Raw genomic sequence first — 16,591 nt, 5'->3', positions numbered from 1 at the left:
CTGTGTTGTAAAAGAACCAAGAAGAAGACGGGACGAAGACCCGATGACGATTGGACCCGTGACTGCTTCGATTTAGATTTAGGGAAGTATAATTATACATTTTATATGAATATTAGACACGGCTTACCATAACATGAATCCACATCATTATGCTATTGAATACATATAACAATAATCCGATATTGATATTATTATTATTATGGAAATTAAATTATATTACCAAAAATATTACCTGTTATCCTAATGATGAACATATCTACTTTGAGGAATCCAGCTGATGTATATCATTCTCAAAAGGGGGAATTTTTAAAAATGGAAATTCATTTTTTATTCTCAATTCTGAAGCACATAGATTGCATGTGGTAGTTTTTTAGCTGACAAGACATTCAGGCTATTATTGTATTTTTAGCTCAGTGTAAGTTAGTGCCATATGCAGAAGAATAGGTGCTGTGAGGGGCCTATATAACCCATATAGGGAGGGGAGCTCTGGGTCTCTTTCCATTCTACATTACACAGCTCAGTCCTAGGATCTACACGCTGGAAGAAGCAGCTGACATGTAGTCCCTGACACACGTGCTGGACACAGACAGACACAACCTACCATTCAGGATCCCATTAAAAGATAGGGACAAATGGATAATCACTTTGTAACTATTTTACCTATTTTATGTAACTGCTGCAACTATTCTTTTTAATGGAAATCCAAGAATAAACAGCTACATTTTTTATAAGAATATCGTGATATATTCTTTGAACAATCACATCTGATAAGAAGTCCTCTATGAAAAATATATGGAAATAAGTATATTTTAACATATACACTATGAGTATAGTAGTAACGTATGTGGTTACAAACTTGGCTACATTTTATTAACTGTAATTACAATTTTTCCCCTTTAGATATCATGGATAGTTATAAGTTAAGAATTATTAAAATGGAACCGCAATGGGATCATACCATATGCCTCTTCTGCTATATATACAAAACAATAACAAAATAACAAATCCAGCTACTTTATAATTGTGATATATCCTTAAAAACGTTCTCAATTTGCTGATTATGAATACAATTTAGCCTCTGTTTTGGTTTTGTGGTGTGCAGGTAGCTATACCATGTAATATACAGTAGAAGGAATAGTTTATACTGTAAATACTTAATTGAAAAGTTTCACAGACTAATACAACCTACAAAGAACTTGAGATACATTGACCAACTGAGATAACAATTTCTGTAAAAGTAGAATTTCCTGGTCACTTTGCTCTCGGACTCTTTATCAACCTCTTGACAGAAAAGATTAATGTACCTATAAAGAGAGTGCATTATTTGTTTACTTTCCTTAATCTTATATCAGAATGAACCAATATTTAAAGCTAAAGCTGCTCACGCAGATGTTTTTCAAGGCCTTCAAATCAGATCCTTATCGAGACAAGGTTGAAACTTGTTTTGACCGTTATATAAAACCCTCTTTCATAAGTCAGGACATTCTCCTCAAAGTATCCTAAGGCAAGAAATATGAAGGCTTTCATCATCTTGCTCTCTTTGGTTGACATCTGTTATGGACAGTCAAAGCTTGGTAAGTTATATTTTTCCATATTTAGAAAGAAGGAATAATCCATTGTGGATTCCAATACCAGAAGTGAAATGGTTTTGCTTCTAAATACGGTTTCCTAAACTTAATATTTCTTTTGACAGCCAAGTACAATCTTGAAAGTGCTTTGTCTGTATCTGGACTGTCCTCGGGATCCTACATGGCTAACCAGTTCCATGTTGCTCAGTCAAAGAGGATCATTGGAGCTGGCCTCTTTGCTGGAGGTACCTAAAATTTCCTTCATTTATTTAAAAGTTTTAAAGGACATGTAACACTTTTGTGTTATTAAATAGTTATGGTAAGGTTCTTTCTGATGATACCTTCTCTTTCGATGTCCTCACAGGACCATACTATTGTGCACAAGGAAGCGCGGTCACCTCAACTAATGCTTGCATGAAACTACCCACAAACATCAATGTGGCCTCATTGAGGTCCCAGACTCAAACTTACGCCAACAGTGGACTCATCGACCCCTTGTCTAACCTCGCCAACAGCAGGGTGTACATCTTTTCTGGAACACGAGATACTGTAGTAGTTCCAGGTGAGTAAAATAGTATAGATCCATTTTTAGTTGTTTTTCACCCAACCATATGTAACCAACTTTAATAGTGAGTATACTCTAGAATATCTGCTGTTCATGTGGAGGTCCACCATTGGAGTCCATCATCTACTTGTAGCGGAAGTGGTTAACCCTAATTGTCTTAGGGCTACTGTGAAGACCCCGGGTCTTCCGTGAGCATAATACTACTTAGACAACACAGGGTGATGGTAAAAAAGCGTGGCAATACTTTATTGAACCACAAAACGGGCAATAAACACATAGAACAGTCCCAGCAAATACTCAAGATGATACAACCTTAAATAGTCTCACCCTTCCGCTCCGCCCGCCTGGGATAGAACAACTGTGACTTTGGGACTTCCAGGGCCAATTACCTCAACCAGTGGCCCCCCGCTTCTGACAGGCCCCCACAGAGAGAAGGTAGCAGCAAGCTTAGGAAGCTAGCAGTCCATCAAGGTACAAGGCAAGGAGACCCGAGAGGGTCCCACCCTGGCCTTCCCAAGAGTTTCCATCGGGCCAGATGACTGGCTGCTCCCAATCTGGCTTCTCCGAATGTCTCCATGGGTTCCAGGAGAACGGAGGGTCCAACCTGGCAACTCAAAACAACATATCCATAGGGACAAATTACTTCATCGTCCTTACCTGGTCTCCCCAAATGTATCCATGGGCTCTCTGATAGTCAATGGAGCAGATCCATATCTTTCCAGTCAGAGCCATATACCCTTAGGCCAGAATCATGTAGAATCCAAATCTGTGTCTCTCTGGGTAAAGCCATGCTACCAAGCTGATGTCTTGAACAGACTGTCCGATCTTTGATTCTCTCTGTAAAGTCTCTCTGATTCTCTGTTTCAAGTCTGTCTGCTACAGAAGCATATCTCCTTTTTAAGTACACATCCACAGGTCAAAGGGTTAGGGAGGGCATTACTTACAGGGCTCAGGGCTCATCGTTTGAGCTAATCAATTTACATAGTTACTGTAGCGTCGGCGTCCCTGCCTCCTGCTTGGCAGGGACGCCGTTCCCCTCACCTCTCCGCTCCGTGCCGGGCGGCTTCCTCCCGCTCTGCTGGCAGCGCGCGCTGCTTCTCGGCCTCTGTGCTTAGGGCGCGCGCGCTCCCCCTCTCTTAAAGGGGCCGCACGCGCTGTCCTAAGGAGTCCCCTGCCAATGGCCGGAGGACCTCACCATATATAAGGCACCTCCTCCAAAATGGAGGTGCCCGAGCAATGTTGTTGCAAAGCCTTTCAACTCTGCTTCAGCCCTCAGGTCCCGTTACCAGATACCTGCCTGTTACCTGCCAGATCTCTGCTTGATACCTACCTGATTCCTGTCTGTCTGCTTGCATTCCTGCGGTCCGACAGTCTGTCTTCCAACACCTGTCAGTCTGTCTATGGATCTGCCTGCCCGCTCACCTGGGAGCGCTCACCTGCTACCTGCCTGCTAGCCTACCTGGAGGCTCTGCCGTCACTTGCCGTGACCACCTGCCTGTCCAGAGACTCTTGCCCGCTCACCTGGGAGCGCTCACCTGCTACCTGCCTGCTAGCCTACCTGGAGGCTCTGCCGTCACTTGCCGTGACCACCTGCCTGTCCAGAGACTCTTGCCCGCTCACCTGGGAGCGCTCACCTGCTACCTGCCTGCTAGCCTACCTGGAGGCTCTGCCGTCACTTGCCGTGACCACCTGCCTGTCCAGAGACTCTTGCCCGCTCACCTGGGAGCGCTCACCTGCTACCTGCCTGCTAGCCTATCTGGAGGCTCTGCCGTCACTTGCCGTGACCACCTGCCTGTCCAGAGACTCTTGCCCGCTCACCTGGGAGCGCTCACCTGCTACCTGCCTGCTAGCCTACCTGGAGGCTCTGCCGTCACTTGCCGTGACCACCTGCCTGTCCAGAGACTCTTGCCCGCTCACCTGGGAGCGCTCACCTGCTACCTGCCTGCTAGCCTACCTGGAGGCTCAGCCGTCACTTGCCGTGACCACCTGCCTGTCCAGAGACTCTTGCCCGCTCACCTGGGAGCGCTCACCTGCTACCTGCCTGCTAGCCTATCTGGAGGCTCTGCCGTCACTTGCCGTGACCACCTGCCTGTCCAGAGACTCTTGCCCGCTCACCTGGGAGCGCTCACCTGCTACCTGCCTGCTAGCCTTTCTAGAGACTCTTACCCTGCTATCACTTGCCGTGACCATCCGCCTGTCAAGAGACTGTCCCCGTCACTTGCCGTGACCTCCTGCCCTTCTACCCAGAGACTGTCGCTGTCACTTGCCGTGACTACCTGCCCGCCTTCCCTGGGAGCCACCCGCTTCCTTACAAGGACTGCCCCTTTGTATAGTTGCTCAGAGGTTCCACCTCCCAGACCCGTTACAGTTGGCATTGCAGGGGCTCTTGTAAATAAACATCACTGTTTCAGAATCAAAAATAAGACAACATTCAAGGTTATACAAATACTGGTCTGTCCTTCTTGACTAGCCATAGAAATACACATACATTCACATGTCAGCATAAACACAATAGTGTATTTCTCTTGGCTTAACAAATCGAATCGTCCGGCTGATTTAATATTATAGGCTGTATCATCACAGCTGCCTATGTACAATCAACCCCGATAAAATACCAGTGCGGGTTCATTTCCTTTTAGCTTGGGCAAAGTGTAGACCCTCAAAGTTCTATAAAGGGTCTTTGCTTTATTATGTAGCTTATTCTATAATTCTTTAGATAGATTTGTCTGCTCTGGACCACCACTTTTTTAGAATATTTCCTTCTACACAATTGCTCATGTGAGGAGCTACTTCTAGGTGAAGGAACCTTATTTGAAGTTGAAGCCAATTGAACTGAAGGGGTGTATGTTGGTTTCAGCGGGTCCCATTCATTCCACCACTACTGTTTATTTTAGGAGTGGTGAAAAAGCAGGAGGAATATTATGCATCCTACATCACCGGTGCCGGATCTCTCAAGACTGTGTATGACATTGCGGCTGGGCATGGAATGGTGAGAGTCGTGTCCGCCCATATCTATGCGGTAATGTGGTTGACATTGGGTGGAAGCTATCCTCGGACACTGCAAGTTGAATTCATATTTCCTTTTTGGAGAAGATTATTTTCATACTTTTGGTACTTTTGGAACTTTGGTAAGTAATGTAGCTAGTGACGTCTGGTATTTGTGGTTGCTTACAGCCCACGGACAGCTACGGAGGGGCCTGTGGATCAACAAACCTCGATTACATCAACAACTGTAACTACAATGGGGCCTATGAGGCTCTCAATCATATCTATGGTGGGGGGCTGCAGGTGAGTGGATCTTCGATCTCTGTAAGATTTAAAAGTCTAGATTGAGACAAAGCTGTATTACTTATATTTATGCCCTTTTTCTCGTCACAGAAACCAAGCAGCGGAGCCGCATTCACTGGACAGGTAAAACGTTCTACCTGAAGGATTATGTCTGACTTAGCATTTAGAGAACAACTCTACCCAAAATACATAGATTCCCTATCAGGAAGTTTGGTTTATTCCAGATTTAATTGTAAAACCCTGATGTTGAGATTTCTAATCCATCCATGAATAAGAAGCCACCTACATCTCTAATTTTGCAGTTGTTCCAGACGTTTTCTTGCTGATTCAAGGGGCTATGCCTCCATAGAAGTCCAGATTAAGTCAGTCCATCCTCTTCATAACAAAAACAGACTCTTCCAGTTTCAAAGGAGTCCGGGCTGAAGAGCAATGAGTCCCATGACCACTTTCTGCCCTGCTCAATGGCTGATGAGGCTAAAAATGGAGAGGAGCATGTGTGGTGGGCAATGCTTATGGTTGCCTTCTTCCAAAAACAGTTGCTAATCTATCCAGGCAGTCATGGTTCATCATCTAACCCCTTTAAGAGTAAAGACAACCCCTTTTCTTAGTAAGTTGAAGCAGAGGATATCCTACAATATCTACCTATATAAGGGAGCTAAATAGTTGACAGAGACAGAGGCAGAGTCTTGGCTGGACTTCTTCTGTCTCTTACTGTCACACTAACACATGTAGGTGGAAAGCCTCTGTACGAACTGGTCCATATCTGAAAGACCTTGGTAAACATTGGCAAGGGCGTACATAGAAATCATGGGGCCCCACAGCACAAAAAAAAATTAAATAATTGTCGGGGTCACAGAAGAGCAGATCTCACAAATTTCCAGCCTTTACATAGTAATTTTCTTCCTGCTGAAGTCCTAGATCCCTCTTTCATTGCCTCCATAAAGTATTATGCAAACAAAAGTGTCCCGCATACACAGTATGATACACTCATGGTGAATTCCTCCACATGCACAGTATAATGACCCTACTGTACCCCACCTCAACTCCCAAGGTACAGTATAGTGACCCCAACACACTATGGTCCCTCAACTGTGACCCACACACAGCCCTCCGTGCACATTAATGGGCCTACATACAGTATAATGGCCCGCACTAGCCCTCCAAACAGTATAATGGCACCCACACAGTATGAAGGACCCCACACAAACCTTCACACTGTATAATTGCTTGCATACAGGATAATGGACCCCCACATATTATAATGGCCCCACATAGCCTTCCATATAGTATAATGCGCGCCCCATAATCCTCCATATAGTATAGTGAATTCCCCATGGTTCTCCATATAATCAAATGCTCTGCCCATGGTCCTCCATATAATAAAATGTTCTCCCCATAGTCCTCCACACAATATAATGCACCCCCTATCGTCCTCCATATAGTATAATGCATCCCCATGGTCCTCCATATCGTATAATGCACCCCATGGTCCTCCACACAATATAATGCACTCCCCCCATGATCCTCCATACAGTATAATGCACCCCCATGGTCCTCCATACAGTATAATGCACCCCCATGGTCCACCATACAGTATAATGCACCCCCATGGTCCTCCACACAATATAATGCACTCCCCCCATGATCCTCCATACAGTATAATGCACCCCCATGGTCCACCATACAGTATAATGCACCCCCATGGTCCTCCACACAATATAATGCATCCCCCCATGATCCTCCATACAGTATAATGCACCCCCATGGTCCTCCATACAGTATAATGCACCCCCATAGTCCTCCATATAGTATAATGCATCCCCATAACCTCCATACAGTATAATGCACCCCAATAGCCCTCCATACGGTATAATGCACCCCCATGGTCCCCTATACAGTATAAGGCACCCCAATAGCCTTCCATACAGTATAATGTACCCCATGGTCCTCCATATAGTATAAAGAACCCCAATAGCCCTCCATACAGTATAATGCACCACCAAGGTCCACCATACAGTATAATGCATCCTCATATCCTCCATACAGTATAATGCACCCCAATAGCCCAACATATAGTATAATGCACCACGATGGTCCACCATACACTATAATGCACCCCCATGGTCCTCCATACGGTATAATGCACCCCAATGGTCCTCCATACAGTATAATGCACTCCCTATGGTCCTCCATACCCTATAACGTACCCCAATAGCCCTCCATACAGTATAATGCATGCCCATGCTCCTCCATACAGCATAATGCACCCCCCATGGTCCTCCACACAATATAATGCACCCACATTCTGTATTATGGCCACCGGTCACTGATTTAAAAAAAATAAATACAGTACTCACCACTCTTCATTTCACTCCTCATTCCAGTCTCCTCAGCGTGTGGTGTGAAGCGCCGTATATCTCCTAGCAGCGGGAACCCTGTAATGACGCCATCGCGCCCGCTGCTCTGAGACGTCAGACACCGAGGAAGAATGATGTGGGGTGGAATCATCTGCTGATGCTGCCTCCTCCATCATCATTGCTCGCACTGGGCCCCCCCTCCGGCTGTCAGTACGGGCAATGATGATGGAGGAGGGAACGTCAGCAAACCCTTCCACCCCCATCATTCTGTGCGGGTGGGCAGTGCGGGTGCTAACAGGTGGAGGCGGGGCCCAGTGCAGTGAGGGCCCGCTGCGATGAGAGCCCGCTGCAGTGAGGGTCCTGTGTGGGCCCCGCCATTGGCGTTACGCCACTGGATTCATGACTGTCTTCAGAATTATTCATCTCTCTCTTTGTCTTTTCTCTTGCAGCTGATCTTGTATGACCAGGTTGAATTCTTTAAACTTGCTGCTCCTTCAACTTACGGAATGGACACTGCTGGATATGTCTACATTCCTTTATCATGCCAGAGCGGAGCACGTAAGTGATTGACTTTGGTGGCAGTGTGTGACGGTGGTGGGTGTGGACCCACTGCGCTACAGGCCGGGCTTACCCGGGAGGGGCGTGACTAATCGACTACCTGGTTTTTGCTAGAACCTCTAGTGGCAGGGGCGGACCTACCGCCCGTGCAGCCGGTTCATTGAACGGGGGCCCCCGAGGGAGAGGGGGCCCCTCCAGCCTCCAGCAGGGCCGCCATCAGGGCATGACTGCCCTGACTCCAGCATGGGGCCCGGGCTGTCGGGGCCCCCTCGGAGCCCCGTTGGGGCCCCCCTCTTGTGCTTCTCCTCATGGGGCCCCCCCACAGGACCCCCCGCCGTCACATGACCGGAGATGTCCCTGCGCTCAGCATGGTTCCCCGGCCCCATGCTGAGCGCAGGGACATCTCCGGTCATGTGACGGCGCCGGCACAATACTTACCCCTCCCCGTGCCTCCGCAGCGTCTTCCGCGTCCTCTGACTGTGACGTCTCAGGTCAGAGGGCGCGGTGATAAATTTACACCGCGCGCGATCTCTCCTGAGCAGTCACAGCGGGAAGACGCGGGCGATGCTGGAGTCCGGATCAGCATCAGGTGAGAAGCGAGGTGAGTATTTGTTTGTTTTTTTATGTATGGGGGCATGGGGCATTATATGGTGGGGGGAGAGTGGGTGTGACATCCTGCATGGGACATTATATGGGGGGGGTAACATCCTGCATGGGGCATTATATGGGGGGGGGTGGTGTGACATCCTGCATGGGGCATTATATGGGGGGGAGAGGTGAGATCCTGCATGGGGCATTTTATGGGGGGTAGAGGTGACATCCTGCATAGGGCATTAAAAGGGGGGTGTCATCCTGCATGGGGCATTATAAGGGGGGAACAGCCTGCATGGAGCGTTACATGCGGGCCAATATTCTGTATGGAGTGTTATATGGGGGTCAGTATTCTGTATGGAGCGTTATATGGGGGACAGTATTCTGTATGGAGCGTTATATGGGGGTCAGTATTCTGTATGGAGCGTTATATGGGGGTCAGTATTCTGTATGGAGCATTATATGGGGGTCAGTATTCTGTATGGAGCGTTATATGGGGGTCAGTATTCTGTATGGAGCGTTATATGGGGGTCAGTATTCTGTATGGAGCATTTTATGGGGGCCAGTATTCTGTATGCAGTGTTATATGGGGACCAGTATCCTGTATGGAGCGTTATATGGGGACCAGTATCCTGTATGGAGCATTATATGGGGACCAGTATCCTGTATGGAGCATTATAAGGGGGTCAGTATCCTGTATGGAGCATTATATGGAGCCCATAATACTGTATTGTGGACTATACTGTCCGGTCTGCACTGTGCGCTGTGAGGATTCGCCGGTTTCTGAGCTATTGTAGAATTTACAATAGATATCGCTCGTGGAATGGAGCATTATAAGGGGGGAACAGCCTGCATGGAGCGTTATATGGGGGCCAATATTCTGTATGGAGCGTTATATGGGGGTCAGTATTCTGTATGGAGCGTTATATGGGGGACAGTATTCTGTATGGAGCGTTATATGGGGGCCAGTATTCTGTATGCAGTGTTATATGGGGACCAGTATCCTGTATGGAGCGTTATATGGGGACCAGTATCCTGTATGGAGCGTTATATGATGACCAGTATCCTGTATGGAGCATTATAAGGGGGTCAGTATCCTGTACGGAGCGTTATATGGGGACCAGTATCCTGTATGGAGCGTTATATGGGGACCAGTATCCTGTATGGAGCGTTATATGGGGACCAGTATCCTGTATGGAGCATTATAAGGGGGTCAGTATCCTGTATGGAGCATTATATGGTGCCCATAATACTGTATGGAGGACTATACTGTCCGGTCTGCAATGTACGCTGAGGATATCGCTCATGTAATGTAGTAAGTGAAATCCTTGGCCTTGTACTATATATATATATATTTCTCTGCGGTATCTGTGCATCATGAATCATGGAATGTGTTAAAGGGGCCACTGAAACTCTGTCGCCCAGGACCCACAAAAGCCTGGAGCCGGCCCTGGGGGTAAGTATAACAAGTTTTATTTTTTTTAAATACAATTAATTAACTAGGAGTGGGGGGAATCACAGATTCACGGGGGGATGAGAGATGCACAGGGGGGGGGGGCACCAAAAAAATTCTTGCACAGGGGCCCACTACAGTCTGTGTCCGCCCCTGTCTGGTGGTGAATATAGGCTTGGCTACAGGAAGTCACCAGGTGTCACTCCAGTGCAATCCACGGACCTGCAGCAGTTGACTGGAGGGTCAGAGCAGGTATGCGAAATAAAGAAGGACGATACAGAAGCGTAGTCAGATGATCCAAGGTTGGGGCAGGCTGCACGAGCTCACAATACAAAGCCGGGGTCAGGAGTGGAAAGCTCAGACAGAACGGGTAAATGAGTCGGGTCCGAAACAGGGAAGACAAGACAAGAGAACAAACTGACTGAACGCTAGAGACAGACAGGAACAGAAACCTAAGTTTAGGCAGTGAACAGGAAGGGGAGCAGCCTAATATATCCACTGCTGGCAGGGGATAGGCTGGGGCAGGACACAGCAGGGTTAAATTCCTGCAGGATCTGGCAGCGCCTCCCTATAGCCAGGTGGAGACAGCAGGGATATGCAGCAGAGTTGGAAGTGCTACATGAGGACTCAGCGCAGCAGCCTTACATGGGGAGGAGCAGAGCGGAAATCGCAGTGAGTGGCACAGCGCTGGGAACGCGTGGGCGTTTGAATAGTGGCGAACATGTAAATGTCTTGTTTCGACCCTGGTGTTGCTTGATGTTACTTGTAGGATTTGCTCCTCCTGGTAGCATCTGATGGTGTTTGTGTTATTCATGATCATGCCTGTATCTGGTTGTCCTGATGGTATCTTCTGGTCATTGTTTTAGCCCAAGGTGTATTAGCCCAGGGTGCTTTAGCCCATGGTGTTTTAGCTCATGGTCCTGGTAGTATCTGATAGATTTGACAGTATCTTATGGTCATTTCAGTGTCTTATAGCTCTGATAGTGTCTAGAGGTCTTGGTGGAATGTGGTTGTCCTGGCATTATCAGAAGCCTACAACAGTATCCGGTTATCCTAGTAGTATCTGATGGTTTTGGTTTTCTCTCACAGTCCTCATAGTATCTGGTGATCTTGGTAGTTTATGCAAGTCCTGACAGCAGCTGACTATCCTGGTGGTATCTAATAGTCTATGTAGTATCATGTGCCCCTGGTGGTCCTGATAGTTTGTGATGATCTTGGTTTTCATCTCATTGTCCTAGTATCTGGTGGTCTTAGTACTCTCTACTAATCTTGGCAACATCTCCTGAGCCAGGTAGTGTCTGACTTTGATATTATGTTATGTCTAGTAGACCTAACAGTACCTCATAGTTCTGGCAAATATCAAGTGGTCTTTGTTGAACATGGTAGTTTATGATGTCCTTGGTATTATGCCATGGTCTTTGTAAGTCTTATAGTATCTGGTGATCGTTCTAACTTCTACTGGTCTTGGTAACATCTGGTGGTCCTGGTAGTATGTAGTGGTCTTAGCCATTTTTAATGGTCCTGGTAGTATCTAGTAGTCTTAGCAGTTTTTGGTGGTCCTAGTGGTATCTAGTGGTCTTGGCAGTTTCCTGGTAGTATCTACTGGTCTTTGCAGTTTCTGGTGATCCTGGTAGTGTGTAGTGGTCTTGGTAGCATCTGGTGGTCATTGTAGTATCTAGTGGTATTGGAAGCAACTGGCAGGCCTGGTAGTATATAGTGGTCTTGGCAGGTTCTGGTGTTCTGGTAGTATCTAGTGTTATTGGAAGCATCTGTTGGTCCTGGTAGTATATAGGAGCCTTGTCATTTTCTAGTGGCTCTGGTAGTATCTAGTAGTCTTGGAAGCATATGGTGGTCCTGGTAGTATCTAGTAGTCTTTCTGGTGGTTCTAATAGTATCTGCTGTCAGTTCTAACTCTCCTTGTTTTGGCAACATCTGGTCGTCTTGATAGTATCTAGTGGTCTTGGCAGTTTCTGGTGCTCGTCGTAGTATTTAGTGGTCTTGGAAACATCTTGTGGTCCTCGTAATATCTAGTGGTATTGGAAGCATCTGTTGGTCCTGGTAGTATACAGTAGCCTTGTCATTTTCTGGTGCTTCTGATAGTATCTAGTGGTCTTGGCAGTTTCTGGTGGTCGTTGTAGTATTTAGGGGTCTTGAAAACATCTGGTGGTCCTCAAAATATCTAGTGGTCTTGGCAGTTTCTGGTGGTTCTGGTAGAATCTAGTGGTTTTGGAAGCATTTGGTGGTTGTGGAAGTATTTAGTGGTCTAGGCAGTCTCTAGTTGTTCTTGTAACATCTAGTGGTTTGGGCCCAATAGTATCTGATTGTCTTGGCAGTATCTGGTAGTCTTGACAGTTCTTGACAGTTTCTGGTGGTCCTGTTGGTATCTATTGTTCTTGGCAGTCTCTGTCCTGTGGTTTAGTTTGGACAGGACATGATGCCCCTTGACAGTATTTAATGACCCTGGTAACATCTAGTGATCTTGGTATTAATTGGTGATCTTGGAAGCTTTATACTATATGATGTTTTATGTGGGATACTGTTAAGAGAACTATAAAATAAATAGCAAGTAGAATGGGTTAAGGAGCTACTTTCTAGTTTTCTAAGGTCTTATTTTCTATAAAATTGGCTTACTTGGGCAGGTTGGGTCCATAGCATGAAAAGAATGGACCCTGATTATAGAAGCTCCTGCTGTCAACCATGGTCAAAGAAGGATGAGAGTCAGGATAACTGAAGGTCAAAATGTGTCCCTCTGCCCCTAAACAAGGAGGTTCTTTACCATTCTTTCTTCTAAATGTTTTGCATCTTTTTTTCAGAGTGCAAACTCCACATCGTCTTCCACGGCTGCCTGCAAGGAAGGTGAGAACAGCCCTGACATTATGACTTCTTGGGATGTGGTCTACTAAAAAGCCGGAACATATTGGACTCCTACTTCATGTTCTTCACAGGGACATTAGAAGCAAAAGACCCTTTATGTTTGTATAGAAGTATAAACTGGGCATACTGGAATCTGGGCAAAGGGGATTGTACAGGAGGAGGAGGTGAGCTGTGACATCAGCTATTGTGAATAGTGGATCTTGTGTTATCTACTGTATATAGAGGTGTTATCAGTCATTGTACAGGAGGAGGAGGTGAGCTGTGACATGACCTATTGTGAATGGTGGATCCTGTGTTATCTACTGTATATAGAGGTGTTTCAGTCATTGTACAGGAGGAGGAGGTGAGCTGTGACATCACCTATTGTGAATGGTGGATCTTGTGTTATCTACTGTATATAGAGGTGTTATCAGTAATTGTATAGGAAGAAGAGGAGATGAGCTGGGATATCACCTATTGTGAATGGTGGATCCTGTGTTATCTACTGTATATAGAGGTGTTATCAGTCATTGTACAGGAGGGGGAGGAGGTGAGCTGGGATATCACCTATTATGAATGGTGGATCCTGTGTTATTTACTGTATATGGAGGAGGTATCAGTCATGATAATAATAATGAGACTGCTAAAAGTATTTAATACAGAGAAGGAAGTACAAGTCTAGTATAAGGCCTATTGAACAGTGTGAAAAGTTAACATATTTTTATATACTGTAGATAGTAAAGTGGATACAGCAAAATAACAAAAAATCTTCATCTAAACACTAGTTCACCATTCTCTGATGCCGCATTCCCTATAGGGGCGGCCTCTGTGTCTGCTGGGAGTTGTAGTTTCATAGCAGTTTGCGGAGCTGATGATGCAGAATTACAGGACACATTTCTTTTTGTTTTACAGGGAAAAACTCGGAGATAAATATGCCCGATACACCGGGTACAACCAGGTGGCCGATCTGAACAACTTCATCATCCTGTATCCTCAGGCCAAGTCCAACATGTCCAACCCCAACGGATGCTGGGACTGGTTAGTATAGGAGCTGTGGCTTCTGTATCTAATCCTATCCTGTGTGATACTGACGCACCCCCTGGGGCCGTGGGGTACTCGGTAGCTGGGCCGGTCCTTTTCGGGGTAGTCACGGTGGCAGTGACCAGGCCCGTGGCCCCGGGCGGTCAAATAATTAAAGAAAAGGGGAATAAAGTGTTTGGGGATAATGTTTGTGACGCCACCTGTGGCATGCGGCTATATGGGGTTGCGGTGCCGCTGCGGTGCAGATCCTCTGGAGCTGATGGTGACGCAGCAGAGTTGGTTCAGCTCTCCACGGGCAGAGCTTAGCTCCAGGGCAGTGTAGATAATTTTTAGAGGTAGATGTTGTCGGTGCAGTGTAGTGCAGGGCCGGTGACGCAGTAATGAGTCAAGGACACAGTGGGGTGCAGTCTTCAGGCTTTACTCACAGTTCTTAGGCAGTTCCAGGTTACCGCTGCAGCCGGTTATAACTGCCCACGTCGTTCTGTGTCCTCCGGGGAACTGATCCAGCAAACTCTCAGGTATCTCAGGAGCACTTTAACGGGACCCCGTTCTGTGTACCTCTCCAGGTCATCTCACTGCGCTGGCTCTCACCCTCCTGCCCTGCGCCTCACACCCAGTGTCCCAAGCCAGTGGCCGTGGGCCTTGTCGGGCGACGTCCGGTCTGTCCCCTTTGTCCTATACGGCCACCTTTTCGGCGATTGAGTGTGCAATGTGGCTACAGCACATGAAATACTGCAACCTCAGGTTTCCTAGCTGAGACCTAAAGTACTCCACTAGGCTGGGGCCGGTCCCCTACTGCGGCCTGATCCCTCCACGTCAGCGTGAATTCGGGAGCACAGATGGCATCCTGCACTCGCCGTGCCCCTGGGATCCCTTCTCTCTCTTTCTGGAGCCCTCCTCACTGCTCCGGTCTTCTCTCCTCACTCTCCACCTGGGCCTCTCTGACTGGGCCCAAACTGAACTGAACTCCCCTCCTGCTCCAAGCACTGGAACAGGAGACTCTCTCCTGAGCAGAACTCCTCCTGAACTCCTTCTGGACTCCTGCTCCAAGCACTGGAGCAGAGACTGGACCCTTGCTCCCCTGAACAGAACTGAACCCTTCTAGAACTTTCTACCTTCCTTATATACTCTTCCTTTCAGTGCTCCTCTAATCTTCTTCCTCCACCCACACCCACTACATGGTTCCCTCTCTTTTGGCTCTCCCCCTTCCAGCCAGGGTCAGGGCTCAGCAGTGACCAAGTGCATCTTGCCCCGCCTGCTGGTTTGGAGTGGTGTAGTGTTGGATGTAGGTGTGTGGATCCCGGGTAGTACTCCCTCCTTACCTGTAAGTGGGGTACCACACCTCTGGGTGAGATGCAGTACCTCTGTGGCAACTGGACCAGCAGGGGAGCTACAATACCTCTGATGAGCTGTGTATCTAATCCTGTGTCTCTCCCTCTACAGGTGGGGATTCAGCAGCTATGCATACGGTAAGACATTCTTCTCTTCCGGTCACATATATAGACCTGATGAAGTCTAGATGATATATAGTCGCGGTACAAGCTCCGCCTCCTGATGACATCACACCAGTGTACGCCGCCCCCGCGGGGTCATATTTACTGCAGTGCATTCTGCGAATTCTTTCTGATTTAGCGGTTACCTGGCAGACTTTCCATGATGGACATGTAAGCGGTAACCTCTGTAGGAGCAGCAATGGCGGCTACATTGGCTCCCACCACACTGTCCTCGATATCGAGGCTTATTTTACACATTTCTAATTTCATCTTTTCCATTTCCAGCTAACAAGAACGGCTATCAGATGACCGGCGTGGAGAGGATGATGCTCAGGACCCTGGGTCTCTACTAATGTAGAAGAGGGGAGAGGGGGGAGATGGAGCTGCAGGATGGCCGGTTACATCTCCGCTTGTAAATATGGTGACTTTTAGATGTTGTAACTGTTCCGTCATCGCTTTTGGGATCTTCCGGTCACAGAAAAGTCTGGATTGTAGTTTTTACTCTACAATAAAGTTCTGTCGGATTTTATTGTCACCCTTCACTTCTCGTTTCTTGTGTCTTGGTTTTACTTAAACTGCACCGACTTTTGGATATTTTGGGCCTAATTTATCAATATTATCTTTTTTAACAATATAAAGCAATCAAAGTTCAACTTTTCTTAACTCTGCTCTGGTGTGTCTTTTTAAAATTAAGCCCCGCCCTTGAATACCATGGCCACACCCCTAACACTGCCTCTGAGGATATTCTCAAATTTACACAAACAGTAATAAAATAGCTGCACTCATATAACAGATTTTTATCACAGCAGAGTCTACACCAAGGG

At 46.9% G+C, this 16,591-nt stretch overlaps 1 protein-coding gene across 1 annotated transcript; it reads left to right on the top strand.

Annotated features, from left to right (window-relative positions):
• Positions 1 to 1,434: 1,434 nt before the first annotated feature.
• Positions 1,435 to 16,302, top strand: LOC141164270 (poly(3-hydroxybutyrate) depolymerase-like). Its single transcript, XM_073649402.1, has 11 exons — positions 1,435 to 1,574; positions 1,694 to 1,813; positions 1,933 to 2,130; positions 5,028 to 5,122; positions 5,308 to 5,421; positions 5,512 to 5,544; positions 8,228 to 8,336; positions 13,194 to 13,236; positions 14,146 to 14,271; positions 15,718 to 15,743; positions 16,053 to 16,302. Exons 1-11 carry the CDS (start codon positions 1,514 to 1,516, stop codon positions 16,118 to 16,120), a joined length of 993 nt encoding a protein of 330 aa, XP_073505503.1. The 5' UTR covers positions 1,435 to 1,513; the 3' UTR covers positions 16,121 to 16,302.
• The last annotated feature ends 289 nt before the right edge of the window (positions 16,303 to 16,591 follow it).

The sequence above is a fragment of the Phyllobates terribilis genome, unplaced genomic scaffold (genome assembly GCF_046119375.1).
Source record: "Phyllobates terribilis strain yellow unplaced genomic scaffold, ASM4611937v1 Scaffold_10__3_contigs__length_209671492, whole genome shotgun sequence".
Classification (NCBI taxonomy): Eukaryota; Metazoa; Chordata; class Amphibia; order Anura; family Dendrobatidae; genus Phyllobates; species Phyllobates terribilis.
Note: the sequence above shows the minus strand (reverse complement) of the source record. Positions and strands in the feature narration are given on the sequence as shown.